This window comes from Pseudophryne corroboree, chromosome 11 (assembly GCF_028390025.1).
Source record: "Pseudophryne corroboree isolate aPseCor3 chromosome 11, aPseCor3.hap2, whole genome shotgun sequence".
In the NCBI taxonomy this organism is placed as follows: domain Eukaryota; kingdom Metazoa; phylum Chordata; class Amphibia; order Anura; family Myobatrachidae; genus Pseudophryne; species Pseudophryne corroboree.
The window spans coordinates 19,332,617-19,359,606 of record NC_086454.1 but is presented as its reverse complement, the minus strand read 5'-3'; the positions used below and the strand labels follow the sequence as shown (position 1 = coordinate 19,359,606).

The following is a 26,990-nucleotide window of genomic DNA, read 5'->3' as shown; positions in this document are numbered from 1 at the left end:
ATCACGGCGGCAGAAAACTGGGATATTTGGTGTGAAAGGGAGTATTGATACAGAAGAAAGGTTAAGTCAGAGATGGAAAAGGGCCCTGCTCGTGAAAGCTTACATTCTAAAGGGGAGGGTCAGACAGACAGGGGGGACACAGATGGGTAATATATATATATAATATATTTATATTGTATTGATTATGCCCACCGCCCCACTCTCAGACTACCGTCCTTTCTATAAATATCACCGTTGGTTATAATGTATCAGCAATATTACTCTGGCAATATGAAACATTTATAGAACGCTAATCCTGGGTCATATGACATTTTTCCCCTCATCACATTTAGGGACACCTGCCACGAGCTTCTCGGACACGTTCCTCTTCTGGCTGAACCCAGTTTTGCCCAGTTCTCCCATGAAATTGGTCTGGCGTCCCTAGGGGCATCTGATGAAGCTGTCCAGAAACTGGCTACGGTAAGTGTGGAGGTTATCAGCAAGCCGTGAGTAACGGGGTCGGTATAAAATACCTCCAATCAAAATCCCAACACCAATTGACCGATGGTCAAAATCCCGACAAAGTCAAAATCCCGTCATGGACAAAATACCGACATTTCAAATACCGACAAGGTCAAAATACCGACATGTAAAATGCCGACAGGTTGTTTTTGTGTGTATGTCGACATAAGTTAACATGGACACCATATAAAGTGTACCGCGTCCCCTCGTATGGCTTGCTGCGCTCGGCACACTATTATATTCCCCCTCCAGGTCCACTGGGATGGTAAAGTATGCACAAGTCGGTTTCAATGAAAAAAAATCATGAAAAACTCATGTCGGTATTTTGAGCTGTCGGCATTTTACATGTCGGTATTTTGACCTTGTCGGTATTTTAAATGTCGGTATTTTGTCCATGTCGGGATTTTGACCTTGTCTGGATTTTGACCATCGGTCAATTGGTGTCGGGATTTTGAACGTCGGGATTTTGATTGGAGGTAAACTGACTGCATCCCGTGAGTAACAAATGATCTTACATGCTGGAAACAGCAATCATAGGCATTTCAATAAAATGTTATATATCATTGTGTATGCTCTCCATGGTGGCACAGTGGTTAGCATAGGTTCTATTCCAACAAAGTGCTAACTGTGTGGATTTGTATAGGCGTCCTCTGAGTGCTCTGGTCATGCGGACATATATATAGATATTTTAAAGGTAGTGCCGGATGTACTAAGCCTTAAAAAGTGATAAAGTGGAGAGACACATAGTACCAGACAATCAGCACTCAACTGTCATTTTTCAAACACGACCTGTAAATTGACAGTTAGGAGCTGATTGGTTGGTACTTTATCTCTCTCCACTTTATCAATTTTTAAGGCTTAGTATGTCTTTAATGCGGTGTATGTTTAGTATAGCACCTTTCAGCCCATGTGCCCTTGATACTGTATAATAATCCAACTGCTTGTGTAAACCTTTCACTGCAATTATCTGTAACCAACTTCTATGTAGCAAGTACAGCACAATACCCTAATGCCAAGGTGGTGGAGAATTCAGGCCCCTCTTACTGGTGGTGGGTGGTCTGTTTACCCTCCCAGATAGTAGAGAAGCCCCATAAACATGACCTCTGTATCTCATTTATATAACTGCCGTGCCCCCTGCGAGAGGAAACCTTGTTTCTGCACATCGGTGTAACACTAGACCGTCTTATGTGCTGTATACACCCTCCGTCCATCTAACCCCTCACACCTGCCCTGCAGACACCACCACCATGTCTGTAATCCATACTCTTCCATGCAATAACCCAATGCACTAGAGCAGACATCTCCACTTGGTGCCCCAAAAGAGCATTTCTTCTGCAGTCCTGCAGTTTGGGGTGTTCTATGATCCCAGTGTTTACATCCGTGTGTTTACAGTATGCTTGTGTCATATGCGTTATCGTCATACTTTCCTGTTCCTACAGTGCTACTTTTTCACAGTGGAGTTTGGTCTGTGCAAACAAGACGGGAAACTGAAGGTGTATGGAGCCGGCCTTCTGTCCTCCATTAGTGAGCTCAAAGTAAGTCTCTATGGTGTCCGTCCTCCATTACTGCACCGGTAGAGCATGTCCTGCAGTGTAATGCGGGGGGTACCTGCCTGATTAATCATTACCATGTGTTGTGCCTCTCCCACTCCCTGCACCGATACCCCCCAGAAGTGGACCAGTGGAGAAGTTGGTAATTTTATAGAATGTACCGGATAAATGCTACCTCAAACCTGATTGGCTGCTTTAGGCAACTTCTCCACTTTTCCATTTCTCCATTATCTTTCCGTTCATAAACTCAAATTTGTCCATAAGGCTAAATCTTTGTTCCCTATGTTTCAGCATTCTCTATCCGGTCAAGCCAAAGTAAAGCCTTTTGACCCCATGGTGACGTGCAATCAGGAATGTTTAATAACCACCTTCCAGGAAGTCTACTTCGTCTCTGAGAGTTTTGAAGAAGCCAAAGAAAAAATGAGGTATCTCCAGGGATATACGTTTCCACCAGCATTGGTTGTAGGGGTGGACATCACAAACCTTTGGTTGGATAACTATTGATTTGATGGAAATGTTTTTTTCCCACTTGTTGCCAGGAGTGCGATGGTTGCCACCATTGCGTGCTTGCTTCCGATGATTCATACAATGTCCACACTACTGTGGACATCAGGAAGCGTGGCTGCAGCATAAACTCCTTTGCACACAAGTGAACTTCCAGGGCTCACTGCACGAATGTTCTGAGTAACCATCACACGGCATATTGCGATGGCGGCAATCGCATTACTATATCTTGTGATGGCCATCCCTAACTGGGGGTGAGCTCTGAGCTCAATGAGACTGGGACGTGGCCCTATCACGGAGGGGGCATGCCCACGTTTTGGAGGTCATGTCCCAGATGTTGTATTTTATGAGAGTGTCATAGGCAGCTAGGAACAGAGGCCATAGTCAGATGGAGAAACTGCACATAACATAGGCCTGGTGTAATTCTGATGATGCAACCAATACCAGGAGGGCCGAATGGGCCGATCTGGCCACACAGAGAGCGGGGCTGGCTGAGCAGCACAGCCTCCTTGCTCTCTGCTGAGCCTTCCACCCATGGGTGGTATACAGGGCGTGCCGTGAGGCCAGGACCCCTGACTGGTTTTACCCCCCATGAGCTGTGGCCAAGCCCCCCCCCCCATCGTATATTGGGGGTCATTCTGACCCGATCGCACGCTGCAGTTTATCGCAGCAGTGCGATCGGGTCAGAACTGCGCATGCGCCGGCGCATGCCAGATGGCCGAAGGCCGTCGGGCCGCCACGATCGCCTCTGCCTGATTGACAGGCAGAGGCGGTCACATGCGGAACGGCGGCATTTGGCCGCCATTTCGTTTGCACGGTCCGGCCAACGCAGGCATGGCCGGACTGAACGGGGGGCGGGCCGCAGCGGCTGCGTGACGTCACACGCAGCCGCTGCGGGTCGGGGAGCGATGAGTAGCTCCCGGCCAGCACGCTAAAGCTGCGTTGGTCGGGAGCTACTGTTGAAGTGCAAAGACATCGCCGCTGTGCGATGCCTTTGCACTTCTGCGGGGTGGGGGGCGGCACTAGCACGCGGGGCGGACTAGCTCTGTGCTGGGCGTCCCCCCGCATGTCAGTGTGAATGATCGTAGCTGTGCTAAATTTAGCACAGCTACAATCATCTCTGAATGACCCCCATAATGACATGCCAGGGCTGCTTCATGGCCCCAGTCCATCCCTGATGTAACATACTGTAATACTGTATATACACATTAACCTTACAAACTTGAAAATACCTAAATGGCTAAAAATCGGATCAATTATATTATATTATATTTGAAGACACCTGGATGTTCATTAAAATCTATTTGTGTATAGAGGCCAAAGACAGGAACGTGATATCCAAAGTCCTGTAACCGATGCCGCGTCGCCCACGTTACCTGTTATTACCATACGTGTGACTGTACATCACCTGTGCTGCCGGTCTTACTGTCGTATCTGGTCTATTTCAATAGGGAATTTGCAAAGACCATTAAACGCCCCTTTGGACTGAAGTACAACCCGTACACCCAAAGTGTGCACATCCTGAAAGACACCAAGAGCATCACCAGCGTGGTGAGTGACCTGCGCTACGAACTAGACATCGTCAGCGATGCCCTGAACAAGATGAACAAGCAGCTCGGCGTTTGACGAGGCTGGAGGTCCAACGTTTCACCGTCTCGCCCACCGATTATTTATTACGTTTAGATTTGCTTTGTAAATCGTTTCAGGATATTGTTTATGGGTAAAATTCTATCCTGGCACTTGAATGTTACAGGCCAAGCAGAGATTTATTTTTGTAAATGTACGGCTTGTAGCTGAGCTGCAATCTATAACGCGTCTCTTCTGCCCAGATAACAACGTTGCGGGTTGATTGTGTGTTCAACGTTTCGGCAGGAGGTAACACTGTTGCATGCTCCAGTGATAATACTTTATGTGACTCCTTCCACAAGGTGGAGGCTTTACTCACGGCAACTCCAGAGCTTGTAAAGAAAGTTCTGTTACTGACGCAAGACTTTATGTTCCGCGCTTCATATTATTCCCCGTACACCTTTATGGAGGTAGATTCCCACATTGTTTCGGAAGACCTGGCTGTAGGGCTCGAGACACTGAGGGGGGACACCTCCTCTTGTCCTTGATACATACCCCCTAAGGCTGAACTCACTGGGGAATGTAACATGTGCAGAGAGAGATCTGGGTGGGGTGTGTTCAAACTGAAATCTAAATTGCAGTGTAAAAATAAAACTAACTTTTATGGGCTACATGCAAAAGCAGCCAGTATTTACCCTGCACAGTGATAATAGAAGTGTATTTGCTCCCCTTGTATGGCAACGTGGTTTGTTCCAGATACAAAGTTTCTTCCTTTTTTTTTTTACTTTACTTCCAAATCAGAATCAGGCCCCAGTGCCAATAGTTGACTAAGGTATACATTTCACAACTGGGGTCATCTGGGAAATGGCGCAGCAAGGGGGGGACACACAGTGCTGATGCCTTAAGCCTCTGCTCCTGCAAACAGAACTGAAAAAGCAAGCATGGCACTTACCCCTAACCTGAGCCATTATTCTAGTGACAATGGCTGGTGCGGGGCTCACGGATCTGATAGTCTAATCCCCGGTAAGCAGATAAATGGATCACTGAGAAGAATTCCTGCACGTGCACCTTATGTCATGGATTAATATTAATCCGGTTACCAGTCACGTTCATAATGCTCCATGTGACGGAAAATTGTTCCTTACGTACAGAGTTTCCCCTTTATCTCATAGTCTGGAGGGGGCATTGGTAGTGTGAGGTATAGATTTCCAATATGGCTGCTGGTCATTGTCCGTACTGCTGATCTCTTGGCACTGTCTCTTGGCAGCTGGTGGCAAGGCCATTGCTGGTATTTATATAAAACAGAAATTCAAAGGTCGGCAAAAACAATGGACGCCCCTCCGCCACCACCATCACCTGGCATTCCTGAGGTCTGCCGCCGATAGAATTTGTAAAAAATGGTAGCGAGGAATTCTGCCGCCAAATGCGGACTGCGGCCAATATTCCACAGAACAGGTTTGCAACTTTAATTTCTATTTATTGCTAAACTTTCTGCACTTGTGTCCAGGCCCCGTAACAGTCCAATGGCCAGCAAATTCCAAAATGGCAGAATCCATTCTCTCCTCCGTATCTCTAGGTAGCATGAAAGAGGAAATAACATCAACCGTTCCTGTGACACCCCGTGTCTCATGCGCCCAATTTGCCTAAGTCACAGCTAGAGCCCCGGTTACAGCCCTGTGATCTATAATCATACAAGAACAGAAATATGATCAGCCGCTGGGGGGGGGGGGCGACACAAACTCAGAGCGTTCCGCGTTATCCAATATAGAGCAATAATATTATACAGTGACTGGACTTTTCTGTGATTGTATATAACATAAAGCAGTACTTATGTACCAAGGACCCCTTGTTTTTGCAAATGAATATCAAACTATTTTTGTTTGTGTGACAATAATACGCGGTTCATCCTATTTGCTTTTCAGTCGATACATTTTTTCTTATTTATGCCCCATTAAAATAAGATAAATTGATTGTACTTTCACACTGTGCCTGCATTTTAACGTATGTTTTCAGTGTATTTTTTTCTAACTATATATATATATATATATATATATATATATATTGTCATGTTGTGTTTAGTCAGAGCTATTTTCAAAAATAAAAATATACATATACTTACCACTGTGGAAGCCGTGCTATTAATTTCTTTACATTGATCTTTGCAAGTGGAGTGCATGAATTAATGTTTGCAGCGGTTCTGTGAAGACATACTATGCCAATGACCAAAGGCGGGGGCAAATGCAGGTAGGGGGGTTCTATACATACAGTATATTTATAACTATAATATATGTGTGTGTGTGTGTGTGTGTGTGTGTGTGTGTGTGTGCGCTCAGCACTCACCATAATAGAAAATGTTGCTTTAGTTTGTATATTGATCAATATATTTAAGCTTGCAGCCCTCGTTACGGGTCCCCACTGTCTATATATCACTCTATCACAGAATTATGAACCTGGTATATAACTGCTATCACATGGGAATTAAAGTTAAGATGCGCTAACTGGTTTAAAACTCAACTCACTTATGGCCTTTAAAAGGTGAGTCTGAGCACTGGCGTCACAAGGTGGGTGCGGCCCGCAGCCTGGTGTCACCTGCCGAGGGGTGACACCAAAGTGCCAGCTCCTGTTCAGTGACAGGAGTCGGGTGCTGCACTGTAACATTACGTGCAGCAACCCAGCTTCTGTCACTGTGTAGGAGAAGGCGACAGAGACACGCTAGTCTCCATGGGCAGCCCGCACTTCCCGGACCCCCGGAGTGACGAAAATGTGGGTCGGGGTGCGAAGCCACGCCCCCTCCAGAGGATCACTTTCTTAGCAACACCCCCTCCGCGAAGCCACGCCCATTTTGCTGCCGCACCGGGTGTAAAAGAGGTGAGTGACTCTTCTGAGGTGAGTGACGCTTCTGAGTCTACGGCAAGCGTAGCTGGCGCGAAACTGTTACTAAGCTTCAATAGTGCTCCAGCCAATCAGCTCTTGTCATTTTTCAAACACATGACAGTTGGGAGCTGATTGGCTGGAGTACTATATAATATTAGTAATGATAACGATGGATAACAAGAATATCACTCGTTGGTAAATTTGCCCCGTAGTTATGCATCCGGTTATATCCTTGGTATAATCTGAAGGCTGTCGTGGAGGGGAAAGTTTCTACATAAGGGGGAGACGCTTCCTGACAGTATTTGCGGGAGGTCGGGACTCGGGTAGGGACGTTTTGTTTCAAAAAGTAAAGTAATCTGCTAGGGATGTGTATTATATCGCTCACTGCACCGTGCTGTCTAACAAACCTAAATGTGCATTTATGAAAACCAGGTCAATGAAGACTAAGCCCCCATCCTTTTCCAGCCTGTAAAGATCAATGGAGTCTTTGTACTAACTCTTGGAGAGAGATAAAGTAGCAGCCAATCAGCTCATAACTGCCATGTCACAGGCTGGGATTGAAAAATGACAGGAGCCGGTTGGCTGATACTTTACCTCCGTCCAAGGTTTAGTAAATAGACGTGTTTGAATAAAAGACAATTAGGAGCTCATTGCTTGGTACTTTATCTCTCTCCACTTTATCACCCTCCAAGGCTTAATACATAGACCCTGAAGTGTCAGAGAGATCGTATCTACAAATAAACGTACCAATCAATGGTAAATAACACACCAACCATAATATTCACACTGTGATATATAAACTTAGTGTCCTTGGGCCCTGATTCAGCACGAGTTGTAGTTTGCGAGAAATTGCAAAAACTACAACTCCTTTCTCTAACATGCAGGGGGCCGCCCAGAACAGGGCGAGGCCGCCTCCCCCTCCCCGCTGAAAAGCGAGCGCATCACTAAACAGCAATGTGCTCTCATATTAAGGGTTGTCACCTAGCTGTGAAGGCAGTCGCCGGGCCGCCATGTTTTGGGTCGCAGCGGCTGCGCGTGATGTCACGTATCCGTCGCGGACCGCCCCGCAAATTGCTCGGACACGCCATCATTGCCCGGGCCGCGCGCCCCCCCAATGCCGCAAGACCGCCTCCAAAACGCTGCATTGCCGCCCCCTGCCGGGACTTGGATTGCGATTGGTGTGATCTGTCTAATTGAGCTAAAACAACTTTCATTAAAAATTGAAGTAGAAATCTATTCTCCAGGAGGACTCGTGCCAGGGACTCATAAACTGTAATTACAGACTGTGCAACAAGATATGACATAAAGTGATTACAGACACGGCGGCCACAAGCTGACGCTCTCTTACTGTCTGTTAAATAGATGAAAATTAAATAAATTAAAATGAGGATCCCGGAGCTTGAAAAATAAAATGTTCAAATATTTTCCATATTGATAATGCTGAAACCTCGTTTTCCATAACTCTAACCCCTAAGGCGACTGAATATGTTAAATTAATAGATCGCGTGGGTAATTTGCAAAAGAAAGTAGCAAATGTGAGACTGTATGTTCTGGATATTCAAACTCTAAACTCTCCACCAACAGTGTCTAATATAAAATGATGAGATTGTCAGCTCGTTTTATTGATTGGTGCTCCTATAATTACAGGATCTGGAAATATATCATCGTTATATAGGGATGTAGTCAGGATCCCGGCTGCGGAATCCCACAGCTCACAGGGGGTAATTCAGAGTTGATGGCAGCAGCAAATTTGTTAGCAGTTGGGCAAAACCATGTGCAGTGCAGGTGGGGCAGATATAACATGTGCAGAGAGAGTTAGATTTGGGTGGGTTATTTTGTTTCTGTGCAGGGTAAATACTGGCTGCTTTATTTTTTACACTGCAATTTAGATTTCACACCAACCCACATCTAACTGTCTCTGCACATGTTACATCTGCCCCCCCCCCTGCACTGCACACGGTTTTGCCCAACTGCTAACAAATTTGCTGCTGTGATCAGGTCTGAATTGCCCCCACAATGCGGACAGATTCTAACGGGGAGGGTTAGGGACCAGGGGGATGGTTAGGGTTTTATGCTGCAGGAGAGGTGTTGGGGTGGTTAGGGTTAGGCTGGTGAGGTGGGATGGTTAGAATTAGGCTACATGGAGGGGTAGGTTGAGGCCAGGAATCCTTTGGCATTCTGACCGTTGGGCTGTTGGGCTCCTGACTGGCGGAATATCGTACCAACCCAAGTAGGCACATGTGTGAGGTAGATGCACAGCAATGTAATGCTTTGGTGTGATACAACAGCTGCTGGAGCACCCTTTGCCTGTACCTCTCTGCAGAGTTGTTCCCAGTGGGTATCTCTACAGTTCCACCAGCTCAAACCACAATGGCCGCTGCCCTGAGCCCAAGTTCCTGCTGCCTGTCGTCTGCACAGCCACCGGCTCTCTCAATGGCCTCCTGCTCCACCTTGAGTACCACCGCTGCCTCAGCATTTCTCATCCACTGTCTCCTCTCTCTTGGCATCTTCCCCAGCTAGATCCTGTTTCCCCGCAAAAAGGACCGGTTACTGATGGATACTGGTTTCCCTCAGCTTTAACCCAGCGGCACTGGCTGGTGTCCACAGGGTCCTATTGCACCCCTTGTTTCTCTGCTCTCTCTCTCTCTCTCTGTGGGGTTTCACGCCTATATAACTCTGCAATAACTACACCTGCACACACATCATTCCCGACAGTCAGTGACTAGCTGGATGGGCTGAGTAGATTAAAGGGTCTGTTTACTAAGCTTTGGATGGAGATAAAGTACCCCCTGAATCTTAGCCCTAGCCGCCACCACAGGTGGTTTAGAGTTAGGATAGGGGACAGGGGAGGGGGTACAATAATTACCCTGTCCCCTGTCGGCATTCTCACTGTCGGGATGCCGGTGTTGATCATGTGACAGCCGGCATTCCGACCACCGATAAACTTTATCACACCCTTTCAGTTATATCCTATGAATAATACATTTGGGGAAAACGATCAAAAGTAAACTGAGCAAAATTTGCCCCATTTATTGTAACTCAGAACGGAAGTTATTATGAGGGTTTGTTTTAATAAAAGCAATAACCAATTATAATAGATAATTTCTAGCGGCGATCGGGACCATAACCGCGTATTAAAGTGTAATAAACTTTCCTTATATCTCATTTAACCGATTTGCATGACAGGTGGGATATTATATAATGCGATGCAATGATCCAAGAAGCCAAGAGCTCCGACAACAACTGTAGAACGCCATAGAGATGACACCAGCAGGGTCTCTGTGCTGTGCCCACCTCCAGACGGTCTCAGCGAGTGGGGGCGGCTCCGTACTGGTCTGAGGGATTATATAAAGTCGGAAAAGCTGAAAGTAGAGATCTAGAGGCTTATTCTCTATGGGCCTGATTCAGGTCTGATGTTAGAGCGGCGCGTGGGCAGTACGGGCAGGGGCTGCCATCAGAAATTGTGGGGTCCGGGACTGCCAAAATAGGCAGCCCCGCAAACAGAATTTTTTTTTTTTGGGGGGGGGGGGGGGTAACGCAAGTCTCCCACCGCTGCATTACTATATATACCATAGCATCTTACAGCTACAGATGTGTCCTTATCCATCGTCACCCGCGCTGCGTTCACATCTTGGGCTGTGCTGCGTATGGTAACGGGAGCGTAAGACTAACAACTATTGGTTGGTTACAGCTATAAATGTCATTGCTAAGTCCCAATGCAATAAGTAACACACAGACATAATGGAACATGTATCTATGTAATCAATTTGCATTTCTCATTTGCATAACTCAGGAGCGTGTCCCACAATGGATGTACTGTACTATTCATATATATGCAGATTATATTGTCTGTGGTCTGGTGATCTCCTGTGTGCGAGACGTAATCAGTTCATCAAAGCTCACGTATGGAGGTTTCTAAAAACAAACGTGATCTAAAGTCAGTCTGGAATTGGTGGCAATTTCCGCAGGTTGCTGGTTTCTCGGTTATTCGGTCACCAGCTCGGACTGCTCAGTGCTGGCAGCTGCTGAATCAGGGATACCCTGGTCCCTGCACATCCGCCCCCCTCCGCAGTAGCACCCGCCCTTCTCCCCTAGGCTGATAGAGATATCTACATATACCGGCCGCGGCTTCCCGATGATCAGTATCCAGACATGGGGAGTTAAGTATACTTACCTTACCCTCTGGCCCCCTAACCCTCCCTTTCTGTAGCCTACACCTAACCTTCCCCTATTGTAGCCTAATACTAACCCTCCCTGGAGGCGCCTAAACCTGACCACTTTCCCGGAGCCTTACCCTAACCCTCCCTCCACCTGCAGCCCAATCCTAACCCTCTCTGGGGGTGCCTAAATCTAACCCCCCTCTGCGCAGCCGAAACCTAACTCACCGGGGCGCAGCCTAACCCTAAACCCCCCTCCCCAGCCTAAACCTAACCCCCCCGCGCGGCTTATATCTCTCCTGCGTGGCTGATCGTTCTGGATCCTGGCTGTCGGGATTTCGACGGTGGGCTGGAGACCCTGTTCAGGATGTTGATGTCTGCATTATGAATAATGTCGCAATTCTGGCGCCGGTATTCTGACTGCTGGGATCCCGACCGCTGGGATTCTGACCGGATCCTGCCTACTTAAGCCCAGAGTAAGGGATACAGATAAGTGTGAGCAGCCTCTGGACTCAGTATCCTGGTGAGATTACAGCGTACACTGCAGCCTGTACTAACGCCGTTGGCACGCCCCCTCCCGCCTCTGCCTGTCAATCAGGCAGAGGCGATCGCAGCCAGTGAGATGCTGATAGCATCTCACTGGGCTCCCAGTGTGTGCACGCTGCAGTGCGGCCGCTACGCGTGCGCACTCCACACAGTAATTCAGGCTGCGATCGCTGCCGCTGCAGCGATCCAGTCTGAATTACCCCCATAGCCCTGTACAGACAGCCTAGAGCTGGTTGTATACATTCCACAAGTGGATTGCAGAAAAACAGTAACACATGTAAACCTGTGGTCCTGACTACTCGCAACGTAAAGCACGCAACGGCGCCAACCACAGTTATTACAGGGACAGTGTAAAGAGATCTGTTCAACATAAAGTGCCTACAACTGCAATAGGCATCAGTATTGTATTGTCTGGGACAGTTTCATTGTGGTCCTCGTTTCTACAGTGCCAGATTCTCTCTGCATTTGATGTGCACCAACAAAAGCCTGGCCAGGGAAGATTCCAAGGTTATTTCATTAATAAAGGACTCTTTATTGTAGATTATTTATATTTTGCTGGATTCATTACTTGTAAAGCTATTACCTACTAAGAAACATCTCATTTACAATTGTTTTACATTTTTATAGTGTTCTTGTTATTACTAGCCATCCGGTTTAGGTAATGCGTTATTTCAGCGTATTTCAGCTCAAGCCATTAACAAAGTTAACCCTTTGAGGAACATGCCCCTTATTGGTATTATTATTGGCCTAGTAAAGTGAGATACTATTTGCACTACTGATAGAGAGGTCATAATACTACTGAGTTGCTAGCGGCAATGGCCAAGTTGAAATATCAAGTTGAGGTATATTTTATTTTTAACAACATTGTGTCAATTAATTTATTCTGGTGTTATACTGTGTATGTTACCCTGCTTTTATTTAAAGCAGATGAAAAGTGACGGGTGATCCAGTCTAATAAAACAGTCATCACCTCACAAGCTGTCTCATCAATTGGGGAACTAGGGGAGACTCCTGCCTCTCTGCTGTGGTGTAGAGGTCCAGAAGAAAAGGTACAGTCAACACTGACACACTAGCAGTAGCGGATCTTGCTATGGGCACACGGATTTTTGCTGGGGGCGCCGCCCTCCGGAGTGCGCCGGCGCCATCCAGAGGGCGCCGCGCCATGGCAAGATCCGCTACTGTTGGTTAGTGCCCCCCGGTGCTGTGCGGCGCTGTGAAGGAATCTAGACGGGTAGACGCTACCCCTCTAGTTTACCCTTCGTGTAGAGGATCTTTGCTGTGCGGTGCGTGATGATGTCATCGCGCATGAAACAGCATTGTGGGACTGACACTTAGACGCTAGGGGTCATAATTGACCTCTAGTGTCTATGCTGTGCTATGGGAGAGACGTCATGACGTCTCTCCCATAGATCCGAGGAGCTGCGCGGCGGAGGTCAGCAGCGGTCGGGAATCAGGAGCGGGGATAGTAAGTATTAATTTTTTATTTGTAAGCGGCGCTACTCTACAGGGGGCACAAATGGGGGCACAACTCTACAGGGGGCACAAATGGGGGCACAACTCTACAGGGGGCGTAACTGACCATGCCCCTGTATGAAGCCAGCCGATGACTCAAACTGTGAACCGCCCAGTTACTTGATGTTGTTTTATTGTAGTATAACAGGTGCAGCCGTACTCACTGTTGTATACACACTGGTTCTCTTGGTTCAAAGCTTCAGCATAGTGGGGTATTAGTAAGAATCTATAACATGGTTGCAGCACTTGTGCAGTAATACATCAGCTTGGAGAACAAACCTTGCTGCGTCCTAGTGCCTGGCATGTATGCACAGTAAGGTAACAGTGCAGTGAGCATCAATTTGTTTCCAACTTCTGCGTTTTGATTTGGTAGTAGATGTTAGGTGAATCTTGTAGAAGAGACGCAAAAGCGAGCAATTAAAGTACATGTGTGGTGGATAAAAAAAAAAAGTCTCTGGATACCAGGATGAAGGTGTCAGTACAGTATAAGCCCAGGGCAGGGAACTTGCTCCTCCCAGGGCTGTGTTTTCCCCACAAGCTCTCACATTACTGACCAGCATGAGAGTAAGGGAAGATAGACTGGGTGACAGGGATCCTTCCATGTCCCGGACACAAGCCTGAGTGAGGGCTGGAAATCGGGACTATGCCCCCCCTGCTGCAGCTGCTCCTCTCAGCGCTTCTCCTGGGGAAGGTAGGTCCCTGACAGCTGCTATCCCCATTCATTATTACTCAGATACTGTATATACATCATACTGTGCTCCCAGGTGTATGAGATCTACCTACCTGCTGTACCTACCTATTTATCATACAGTGCATCCAGGTGTGTGGGATCTATCTATCTATCATACTGTGCTCCCAGGTGTATGAGATCTACCTACCTATTTATCATACAGTGCATCCAGGTGTGTGGGATCTATCTATCTATCTATCTATCTATCTATCTATCTATCTATCTATCTATCTATCTATCTATCTATCATACTGTGCTCCCAGGTGTATGAGATTTACCTACCTACCTGCTGTACCTACCTATTTATCTATCTATCTATCTAGGATCCAGTCTCTAGGTCAACAGTAAGTAGGGCGACATGGTTTCTAGGTCGACATGACAAAAGGTCGACATGAGTTTTTTGTGTTTTATTTAAAGTTCATTTTTTTAACTTTTTCATACTTTACGATCCACATAGACTACAATTGGGAACGGTAACTTTGCCCTAAGCCGTGAGCCATGCGAGGGGACACGGTGCACTAATTGGGGTTCCCGGTCACTCTACGAAGAAAACTACACCAATTTTTTTTTAAACCCGTGTTGACCTTTTTTGATGCCAACCTAGATTCCCTGTCGACGTAGAAACCATGTTGACCTACTTACTGTCAATCAATAGTGGTTGACCTAGACACTGTCAATCTAAGTCTAGTCTAGCTGCACTGGTAATGTATGATTGCCATCACCTGTGGTGAGCTAGATAATTGATAAGAAAGGTGTTTCACCACAGGTGATGGCAATCATACATTACCAGGAAAGTCCAGGAACAGAGCATTTTCTCCCTCATGGAGAGGGGCAGGTAGGCAAGTATGGTATTCTCCCCGTGCTTGCGTGAGTTTCCTCCGGGTGGTCCGGTTTCCTCCCACAATCCAAAAATATACTGGTAGGTTAATTGGCTCCCAACGAAAATTAACCGTAATGTTAAGTGTAATGCCCTCTACCTTGGTCTCCCAGCAAAAGAATTGCACCACTTACAGCCGGTACAAAACACAGCTGCCAGTCTGTTACCCAACCAGCCCCGCTCTAGCCACATAACACCCATCCTCTACTCCCTTCACTGGCTGCCTGTAAGATGGCGAATCATCTTCAAGATTGGCTTACTGAGTTTCAAAGCATTACATGACCAAGGCCCAAGGTACCTGAAGCAGCTTCTGACCCCATACTGCCCCACTCCATTACTGCGATCTGTAGATGAAGGACTTTTAGCAGTACCTAGAATCTCCCGTAATTCTTCTGGGGGTCGAGCTTTTAGTCATGCGGCTCCGACTCTATGGAACTCACTTCCCCGCACAGTGCGAGAGGCCCCAACTATAGAATCCTTCAAAAGTAGACTCAAGACTTTCCTGTGTACTCAGCATTTCCATAATGTCCCTTTAGTATCTTCATGTTTCTGTATTTTATGAAAATGTACTTCATTATTTTCTGTACTATATTATGCTATGTATCTGTTACGCGCCTTGAGTCCTATTGGAGAAAGAGCGCTATATAAATAAAATTATTATTATTAATGTGTGTGTGTACATGTGATAGGGAATATAAGGGCAAATTCAGTAAGGATTGCAAAAATTACAAATTAGCAAAAATTGCGAGCAAAAGCAAAATTGCAAAAACACGCCCAAACGGAAAAACTGCAACACTAATTTAATTTAACAAAAAGAAGGAGGCCTTGTGAAATGTGCAAATATTACAAAAACCATCCCAATAATCGCAATTTTTGCGTACATGTTTCTGATGTTGCATTTCTTGCTAACAATAGTGTTTTTCCCTTAAAAATTGCACAACCTACTTTCTTGCACCCAAATTAAAGAAACTACTCAACAATTGTAAATCAATTCAATCATCACTTAATTGGTCAAATGATCTTGTGGTAATTTAGCAATTATAATCTTAAAGACACCATAGTGTTTTTCTTCAAACATTGCCCATAACTGTGTTCAAATACTGTATATTCAACTAGAGAGAGTGTGAATTCTAGCCTCTAAACCCTACACAACAGCAATTATTGGTATATGTTTTAACAAGCACACTTCTTTTTGGAGTCAAAATATTTTAATTCAGAAACAACAGTAACATTTTTATAAAAATATATATATATTGGGGGAGATTCAAATGTTTGAAAAGTCAGTTGGGAGTCTGTTTTTTCCTATCTAATAGACAGACACCCAACCGACTTTTCAAACATTTGAATTCCCCCCATAGTGTTTTTTTGATTGTGAAGTGGTCAAACATTACATATTATTGTTTCTTTGCTTGTATTTACATACCTTACTTTAAGGAATTATGTGTAAATATTTGTTTTAATAAGTATACATATGGAGCAGAATTTGCTAAACTTGAACATAAAAAGATGGTGTTGCTGTTCTTCAACATATGTTTATGTGTGTAGCGCACAAATAAAATGTAAAAAATAAAAATAATGTATGTGGGTATGTTTTGTTTAACAAAAAAATGTTGGTTGTTTAAAAAAAAATACAAAAATGTTAGAAAGCTAAATGTCATTCAGCAGATACTACTCAGCAAAATGCTTGTAAAGGTTATTTTACATTTGCTTCTATCAAACAGTGCGGTTGTCAAACCTCGATTGTTACTAATACCCCTTTCACACAGACCAAAATTTCCCGGTGTGAACGCGCATCAACCCGGGAAATTTCTCGGTGTGAAAGGGTTCCGGGACCAAATTCCGGGATTCCTGCCTCGGCATTTCAACCCTGCAATCGACCAGGGTTGGTCCCGGGATCTTCCCGGGAACCTGGTCAGTGTGAACGGTGCAGGGACATGTCCCGCCTTCCCGGGTTGCCCCTGTTGATGCTGATTGGCTATTCAGGGCACTTCCTGGTCTTGTGTTTTTTTCTGAGACGCCCATTCTCAGAAAATGCAGGGCCATCCCGGGTTCAGTATGAAAGGTGCCGACCCGGGATGTCCCGGCTCCAAATGCTGGTATAAATGGGCCCAACCCGGGAATGTCCCTGCATGATCCCGGGGCAGAATTCCCGGGTTTAGGCCCTGCATTTTTGGTGTGAAAGGGGTATAAGTGTAAACACAAATCGGTTAGTAACATATATTTTCACAATCAACATGTGTTACAGAGTTACACAATACCTTACATGTTTCTACGTTCCAATACAGCTGAATGAAGTGATTTGTGGTCTGAGGTGTGAGCTTCTTCAGCTAGGTGTAATGAAGCAGTGATTGCAGTATACATGCAGTCTACAACTGAGGTCAGCTTGTGCAATTTTTAAGGTAGACCTGTAGTCACTCAGAAACTGCACATCAGAAATGTGCGATCTGTTGTAAAAATTGCGAATGCACCGCCCACCAACCATCAGCATACGCCCGCAACACGCCCCTGATCGCATTTTTTGCGAGTCCAGCCCTTTATTATGCCCCTACACGCCTACCTTTCGGAGTTCATACGCAGTTTTTGCTAAGTTTCAAAAAAATTTTTTTTTTTCTCAGTTTTTGCTATTTAAGTTGCAGAATTTGCGTTTTTACGCTTTTTTTGCTAATTTTGCTGATTTGCGATCCTTGCTGTAAAGCGCTGCGGAATATGTGCCAAATAACTGGTACTAATCAATAAATACAGGTATGGGACATGTTTTATACTGCAATAATAATCTGTACATCTGACATTAGCCATATGCCATGTACATCCCTCAGTGAAGTGACAGAAAGTGTTGGCTGTGCGGAGGCGTTTTCTGCAGGTGCTTTCCTTACATGTTATATGTCGTACATAAAATCTAAGGGTTTCCAGATGATAGGCCAATCCCATATGGTCAACACACATTGGGGGTGATTCAGACCTTAGCAGCAACTTTGTTAGCAGTTGGACAAAACCATGTGCACTGCAAGTGGGGCAGATGTAACATGTGCAGAGAGAGAGTTAGATTTGGGTGGGTTATATTGTTTCTGTGCAGGGTAAATACTGTCTGCTTTATTTTTACTCTGCAATTTAGATTTCAGTTTGAACACACCACACCCAAATCTAACTCTCTCTGCACATGTTACATCTGCCCCACCTGCACTGCACATGGTTTTGCCCAACTGCTAACAAATTTGCTGCTACGATCAGGTCTGAATTACCCTCCATTAGGGCAACAGGTACAATAGATCACAAAGTGCAAATGGTCAACATGACAATGGATGACACACATGCGGTCAACACTACATTGTTTAAACTTTTTAAAACTTTTTTTCATACTCTACCATGCACATGAGCTACGATTGGGAATAGTAACCTGTGCCAGACGCAGCGGTAGCGGAGCGAGGCACCTTGCCTGAAGCACGGCGGAGAAGTGGGACACTTACTGATGTGTTAAAAAATACTTTTAAATAAAAACAAAAAGAATTCTTGGTGTTGACCATTTTAATTTCAACCTTTTAGTTCAGTTGATCTCTTGTACCTGTCGATCATAAACCCTGTTGACCTTTTACATGTCCATTTAACTAGCCTAGTGACCTTATGACCCTGTCAAACATATCCATGTTGACCATATGTGTCGACCCATTGATCCATACCCAGACCTACGCCTCTCAGGAAGTTCAGGGAATCAATAGCTTATATGTCTCCAGGTGTCATCTTTACGGAGAAGGAGCAGCCGGAATATAATGCATACAGTATATCAGACAGAAAGGGACAGGCGCTCCCTACACCAGGCACCGCTCCCTACGCCAGGCACCGCTCCCTACGCCAGGCACCGCTCCCTACGCCAGGCACCGCTCCCTACGCCAGGCACCGCTTCCTACGCCAGGCACAGGCACCGCTCCCTACACCAGGCATCGCTCCCTACACCAGGCATCGCTCCCTACACCAGGCACCGCTCCCTACACCAGGCACCGCTCCCTACACCAGGCACCGCTCCCTACACCAGGCACCGCTCCCTACACCAGGCACCGGAACAGCCCAGCCACGCTCCATCACGGATAATATACTCTGTTCATTATAGCAATATAAAACGTTCATACTCAGAACACTATGCTACATATGGTATGTAAACCTCATGGCGGGCTACACTATAGAATATCAATAAGGTGATAACATCACCATACGCTTCTTACGCTGGTTACACAAATACCAGATGTGTTTTCCATTAGTTTCTAGGGGACAAATAGTAGAATAGGCATCTAATTCGTTTTCTCCCCATGTCAGCGCGGGTTTTCTCGGGGCGCTACGGTTACTCCTATACTGCAATGTACTCTGTAAAGAGCTGTGTAATATGTGCGTGCTATATAAATAACCGGTAATAAATAAATAAATCTCTGACATAAGCAATCTTATAACTTGTGTCCTGTGTTCCCCATGGGATTTACAACCAAGAAAATCTGAATAAACCACAAAACTATGCACCTATAAAATTTTCCCAATGGTGGGTTGCAAAATACGCAACACCGTCTGAGCTAAGAACTGTTGCGGCAATGTGTGGGTTGCCACTGGGTGGTGTCTGGATGGTGGCTTGTAATGCACACAATAACGTTCCGTCTCATGGGTGTGCCATAGGAGTGTTTCGGGCTGCGTCACAGAAGGTGTTTGCATACAGGGATGTTCAGCCGCTGACGTGGGAGGCCGAACTCATGCTGCATAGACGCTGACAGCGGCCACCTCAGCCCTTGCACATTCAGATTTATGCTTATACACAGGGGAAGGGCTTCGTAGCACCATTAGCGTAAAGCCACAGGCATATTACACTGATTCAGAGGACGCAGTAGTGATGTTTTAAGTCTGTCCATGATTCTGAGCACCACTGCGCATGTGTCCCAATGGTCACCTCCTGAAAATGCTGATCAAATTTGATTTGGGAGGTAACGGGGAGGCGGGTTGGCGGCTAGCCAGGCATGGGTGTGTTGCTGACATCTAAAGACGCAGAACATCTCACACTGGAGGCCATGTTCAGATCGAGAAACTGTGCCTGGCATAGTGTTGTGCAAGTTTCGATGGTGAGACTGGTGGTGCACCAATGGTGCGGCTGGTGGTGCACTGATGGTGAGACTGGTGGTGCAAGTTTTGATGTGAGACTGGTGGTGCACTGATGGTGAGACTGGTGGTGCACTGATGGTGAGACTTAGCAAAAGACTCTAAATCAATCCATCTGCAGTCTAGAGAATATAATTACACTGACATGCCACTGAATTTAATATGGCGGCCACTATGTAAGCCCTTTCTCTAACTACAACCTGTTCTGTTTATTCCAGGTGACGTCTCCTTGCGATGGTAAGAGCTTTCATCCTTGCCTGTAACTTTAAAAAAAAATTGTGTTCATTTTTAAATGTGCTCTTTAGCCATCTAATGACCAGCATAAAAGCTATGATAAATATATTACTGCATGTTCAGTTAGTGAGCAGCCTGTGTAGCCTATATTTGTATATATCTGATGGGTAGATTTCGTCATAGCTATTTCATATTACAGTGTTAGGTTACTGTTACAATTATACATAGTATAATGTGTACGCTGCTGCAAGTCACAGTCCAATGAACACGTTATGGTTTTCTAAAGTGACTTAAAATGTCCATACCAATTTACACAGTAGTTCTATAGGTTTATACATCATATATATGGGCCTATAGACAGGGGCTTATATTGAGCCGTCCTCTACCAAGGCTGGTCGCATCTGGGAGATGGAGACAAGCAAGCTATTCGAACAAACGCTTGTTTTTAGCTGAGATCACGGATGTGACACACGCTTTGTCATCATGTGTTTGGAAAAGACAGGTGAAGAAGACCGATCATAAATGATAAGATATCACAAACTTAATCACTTTGCATTTGGTCAATTCAGGCATCCAGTTGTGTTTTTGGTTTCATAACCTGCACACGTTTGGCAATACTGTTCTTGCAATCTGAACTGCTGAACCTTATTGAATGGATTTTCACATCTATGTAACATTGTAATAATTTCTATTACATATTGTGGCAATAGCATGCATTTAAGGATACAAAAGTGTGTGACTTACCTGCTTGCTGATTTCAGTGTGTTCCCCCTGCAGCCTGGCACAGCTGAAGGCGTGTGACTGATCAAAATAGAGCAAGCGTAAGATACTTCCTTATGACGGCATGGGTGTGTGTCACTTGCCTGTCAGTCTGGGAGGGGGGGTGGACTCTAAGGTATAAAAGGCTATCTGTGCCATTAATGACCAACGTTGGGTAAGCTGGTCGGTGACTGGTCTGCGGTCATCCTGATGAAATAAAACATAGTCCAGATTATGTATGTGATCTTCCTAAGCATGAGCTGACTTCCGTGCACTTGTATCTCATTCAGGTATTTGCAGGTGTAACAATGTAATAATAAGATTTTACTCACCGGTAAATCTATTTCTCGTAGTCCGTAGTGGATGCTGGGGACTCCGTAAGGACCATGGGGAATAGACGGGCTCGGCAGGAGACTGGGCACTCTAAAGAAAGATTTAGTACTACTGGTGTGCACTGGCTCCTCCCTCTATGCCCCTCCTCCAGACCTCAGTTAAGGAAACTGTGCCCGGAAGAGCTGACATGACAAGGAAAGGATTTTGGAATCCAGGGTAAGACTCATACCAGCCACACCAATCACACTGTACAACTTGTGATAAACTTACCCAGTTAACAGTATGAACAACAACTGAGCATCAACCAATGGATGCCAACATAACATAACCCTTTATTAAGCAATAACTATATACACGTATTGCAAAAAGTCCGCACTTGGGACGGGCGCCCAGCATCCACTACGGACTACGAGAAATAGATTTACCGGTGAGTAAAATCTTATTTTCTCTAACGTCCTAGTGGATGCTGGGGACTCCGTAAGGACCATGGGGATTATACCAAAGCCTCCAAACGGGCGGGAGAGTGCGGATGACTCTGCAGCACCAAATGGGCAAACACAAGGTCCTCCTCAGCCAGGGTATCAAACTTGTAGAATTTTGCAAATGTGTTTGAACCCGACCAAGTAGCAGCTCGGCAAAGCTGTAATGCCGAGACCCCTCGGGCAGCCGCCCAAGAAGAGCCCACCTTCCTTGTGGAGTGGGCTTTCACTGATTTTGGATGCGGCAATCCTGCCGCAGAATGAGCCTGCTGAATCGTGTTACAGATCCAGCGCGCAATAGTTTGCTTTGAAGCAGGAGCACCCAGCTTGTTGGATGCATACAGGATAAACAGCGAGTCAGTCTTTCTGACTCCAGCCGTTCTGTCAACATAAATCTTCAAAGCCCGTACCACGTCCAGCAACTTGGAATCCTCCAAGTCACGAGTAGCCGCAGGCACCACAATAGGTTGGTTCAAATGAAACGAAGACACAACCTTTGGTAGAAATTGCGGACGAGTCCGCAATTCTGCCCTGTCCATATGGAAAACCAGAGAGGGGCTTTTACATGACAAAGCCGCCAATTCTGACACTCGCCTAGCCGAAGCTAAGGCCAACAGCATGACCACTTTCCACGTGAGATACTTTAGCTCCACAGTCTTAAGTGGCTCAAACCAGTGGGATTTCAGGAAACCCAACACCACGTTGAGATCCCAAGGTGCCACTGGTGGCACAAAAGGGGGCTGAATATGCAGCACTCCCCTCAGGCAGTGAAGCCAGTTCCTTTTGAAAGAAAATAGATAGGGCCGAAATCTGGACCTTTATGGATCCTAACTTTAGGCCCATAGTCACTCCTGACTGTAGGAAGTGAAGGAATCGACCCAGCTGGAATTCCTCTGTAGGGGCCTTCCTGGCCTCACACCAAGTAACATATTTTCGCCATATACGGTGATAATGTTTTGCTGTCACGTCTTTCCTAGCCTTTATCAGCGTAGGAATAACTTCATCCGGAATGCCCTTTTCCGCTAGGATCCGGCGTTCAACCGCCATGCCGTCAAACGCAGCTGCGGTAAGTCTTTGAACAGACAGGGCCCTTGTTTTTTTGTTTTTTTTGAAATAACGTTTTATTGGTTATATAAGCATATAAACAGATAGATACATCGTTGTAACAATAGAAGGCATATAAGGAACTAGTGAGAAATTATAATCAGGATGGAGGGGCACACAATAGACATATCAATAAGTGGTTGTGACGCTTGCCTCCAAGTAGCCCAATTACCTAGTTGCTACAACTATTCTTTAAAGTTAGTAGAAGGGGTGAAAGAGACAAAGAGTATGAAGAGGGAGAGGGGGGGGGGGAGGGGGGAAGAGAGAAAAGGGTCGGCCAGTCCGAGCCACCTATAGAAGCCAATTTCAGGTGTAAATAAGGTCTGGTTGATATCTCAAATATTCAGGGTCAAACATATAGAATTAAACACTAAGTATTAGATGTTAAATGGTTGTCAATGGTGGTTCAGCGTTAAAATGCATGATCCATGGTGTCCATGTCTCAATAAAGGAGGTAGGGGAGTCTCGGAGAGAAGCCGTGATTCGCTCTAACTTATATGTGTACCAGATTGCGTTAATAGTAGCGGCCATGGTGGGAGGGGCCACAGATTTCCAATTAGATGCTATTAGGCATTTGGCTGTGTTCAGAATGTGTTTAATTAGGGCACGTTGGTGGTGCGAGGTGTCAGGGACGGGGCGGGAGAGCAGTGAGTAAAAGGGTGAGTCCGGCACGGTTAAGTGCGTAACTTCTAAAACCAATTTATGAATTTGTCCCCAATACTGGCTAATTTTTGGACAAGACCACCAAACATGCAACAGGGTCCCCCTGCAACCACATAATCTCCAGCATTCGTCCGAGCACGTTGGATAGATAGAATGTAATCTAGTAGGGACCAGGTACCAGCGATAATACAATTTATATGAGTTTTCGGCTATACGAACTGAAATAGAGCTTTTGGCAATTTCCTGTCTAATATCCTCCCATTCCTCTACAGTTAAGGTCTCTCCCACCTCCCTCTCCCATGCCAGCTCGTGAGTCTCCTTGGGGGGGATATTATGTGACAGTAACACTCGGTAAATGCGTGAAAGGAGTCCCTTCGTTGAGCGAGAGCCGCAACACTATATTTCCAGAGGGGTAGCTATGATGGGGTGGGTGGGTTTAGGGAGTGTTCCGTAGAAGTGTCTAATTTGAAGAAATTGGTAAAATACCGAGTGAGGGAGCGAGTAGCGGGATTGTAAATTTTCAAAAGATGGGAATGAGGAAAGAGGGGCAATGTCTTGAAGGAAGAGAATATTGTGCGATGTCCAATGATGAAATGCAGAGTGGGTATTACCCGGTGGGAAGTACGGGTTGTTCCATAGTGGAGTTAGGTAGGGATTGTGGGAACGAAGTTGATAGAAGCGAGTGCAGAAATCCCATATTGACAAGGAAAAGCGCACCGTTGGCAAGAGAAAACTAGAGGCAGGTCGAGAACGGGGTGGGCACCATAGTAGGGTTGAGGGTGAGAACATACGAAGAGATTGTGCCTCAATGCAGGTCCATGTTCTCTGTGCCGGAGGTGAGTGCCAAAGGACACATGAGGCCATGTGTGTGGCTCGACAGTAACGAGCAAGGTCTGGTACGCCAAGACCGCCTTCCGAGCGGTGTTGTTGCAGCAGCCGTTTATCTTAACCCTGGGTTTCTTCCCAGCCCAAATAAAGTTAGATATATCTCGCTGTAGGTTCTTTAATATTTTAACTGGGATGTGAATAGGCAGAGTTTGCCACAGGTACCATATCCGTGGCAGTAAGTTCATTTTGACTGCTGCTATGCGACCAAACCAGGAGATAAAGAATTTGTTCCAAGCAGCAAGATCTGTTTTAAACTGAGATATCAACCGTGGGAAGTTAGCAGCATATAGCGATGAATAAGATTTGGTTAGGTAAATGCCTAAATATTTAAGTTTTGTAATTTGCCATTTAAAGGCATAGGAAGAACGTAAAATACTGAGATCCTGTGGGGGGGATATGTAGGTCCAGAATCTCTGTTTTGTCTGCATTGAGTTTATAGTTTGAGATGGAGCCATATGCGTGGATCTCCTGAAAGAGCTGTTGTAGGGATATATGTGGGTCGGTCAACGTGAGAATGACATCATCTGCATACAATGCGATTTTATATTCATGGTTGTCCACCCGAATACCCGAGATATTGGGGTTCAGACGGATTTTCGCCGCCAGTGGCTCCATCACTAGGGCAAAGAGTAATGGGGAAAGTGGGCATCCCTGTCGGGTGCCATTTTTGATAGACAAAGGCGAGGAGGTGAGGCCATTAACCAGGATTGACGCTGAAGGGTTAATATATAGCGAGGTGATGGCATTATAAAATGGGCCTTGAATACCCACTGCCTGAAGTGCTTGTTGTATGAAGGGCCATGCTACCCTATCAAAGGCCTTCTCCGCGTCAAGTGCCACCACCAACGTTGGGGTGGCATCCCGATGGGAGAGGTGAATAAGATCTATAAGGCGTCTAGTATTATCAGCAGCCTGACGATTGGGGATGAAGCCCACCTGATCTGGGTGTATCAGTGAAGGAAGATGGGGGGCGAGACGATTTGCCAGGATTTTAGCGAATAACTTTAAATCCGTGTTTAATAACGATATGGGTCTATAATTTTTTTGTTCCATAGGATCCCGATCAGGTTTGGCAATAACTATAATATTGGCTCTGGTGGTCGCTGCATCAAGCGAGCTCCCCTCCATCAGTGAGTTAAATAGTGAATGTAACATAGGGAGAAGGGCTTGGGAGAATTTCTTATAATATATGGCAGTATATCCGTCCGGACCCGGTGCGGAGGGGCGACGGAGCTGGCCGATTGTGATAAGGATCTCCTCGTGTGTGATGGGATCATTGAGTAACTTAAGGTCCTCAGCGGATAATTGCGGTAATTGACAAGAGGAAAGATAGTGTTGGGTAGTTGCAGTATAATGTGGGTCGGTAGTGGCATCTGAGGGGAGGTTATAAAGGGAAGCATAATATTCCTGGAAGAGGGAAGCCATCATTTTAGGGTCACTTGTTGCGGATCCGTCAGGACATCTCAAGGTCAGAATACGATTGAGCGTACGTTTCTCGCGTAAGCGCCGGGCTAATAATGTATCTGCCTTGTCCGACTTTTCATAGAATTTTTGGCGGATCCACAACAGTGACTTGATCGTTTTCTTTGTGAGTATTCGGGATAGTTGCCCTTTCAGGGCGAGTATTTTTAAATATAATTTACGTTTGGGGAATCGCTGATGACGGAGTGTCAAGGCCGTTAATTCAGTCTCTAGGTCCGTGATCCGCTTAGACTCAATCTTCCTCTGTGTCGACGTTAGGCTAATCAGGAGCCCCCGCAAGGTCGCCTTGTGGGCTTCCCATAGTATTGTTGGCGATATGTCAGGGGAGACGTTATCATTTAGGAAGTGATGAATCGCTTCCTCTATTCGGGTCACATTATCAGGCGTAAGGAATAGGGACTCATTAAGGCGCCATTTGCGGAAAGTCGGCGGTTTATGGGAGCAGGCAAGATCAAGGAGAATCGCATAGTGATCAGACCAGGTGGTCGGGATCACCTGGGCTCCCAACAGGGATTGGGTGGATTCCCTATCTACAAAAACGTAGTCAATACGAGTGTATATATCGTGTTGTGGGGAGAAGTGTGTATAGCCCTTAGCAGAGGGGTAGAGCGTTTTCCAGGCATCATATAAATTATGTGCAGTGACACAAGTCTGGAGGAGCTTAGACAATTTGGTGTGGGGAGAGGGCTCAACACCTGGGCGGGATCTATCAACATGGGGATCCATTGTAGCGTTACAATCACCGGCCACAATAACCCAGGGATTTGAGAATTTAGAAAGGTGGTCCGAGAACGTCCTAAAGAAGGAACCCTGTTGCATGTTTGGAGCATAAACCGATGCCAAAGTAATGGGAGTTTGATTAAGGAAGCCGGAGAGAATCACAAATCTGCCATGGTCATCTTGAATTGTGTCCTGAACAACTAAGGGGAGGTCACGATGAACCAATATGGCAGTGCCTCTGCGTTTAGCAGACATTGTAGAATAGAAGGCATGGGGATAGCGTTTGGAGCTTAAGGAGGGGTGAGGGGTCTTAAAGTGGGTTTCCTGTAAGAATATGATATCCGCCTTTGTCTGGCAAAAAACTGAAACGCCATGGAGCGCTTG

At 45.8% G+C, this 26,990-nt stretch overlaps 1 protein-coding gene across 1 annotated transcript in view; it reads left to right on the top strand.

The window, feature by feature from the left end:
* Nucleotides 1-6,120, top strand: part of TPH1 (tryptophan hydroxylase 1) — a 42,184-nt gene extending 36,064 nt beyond the window's left edge. The window contains exons 8-11 of the mRNA XM_063946334.1: nt 333-459; nt 1,941-2,036; nt 2,343-2,476; nt 4,007-6,120. Of these exons, the coding sequence (XP_063802404.1) occupies nt 333-459; nt 1,941-2,036; nt 2,343-2,476; nt 4,007-4,181 (532 nt within the window). The 3' untranslated portion in view covers nt 4,182-6,120. The remainder of the gene's footprint in view (nt 1-332; nt 460-1,940; nt 2,037-2,342; nt 2,477-4,006) is intronic.
* Nucleotides 6,121-26,990: the final 20,870 nt, after the last annotated feature.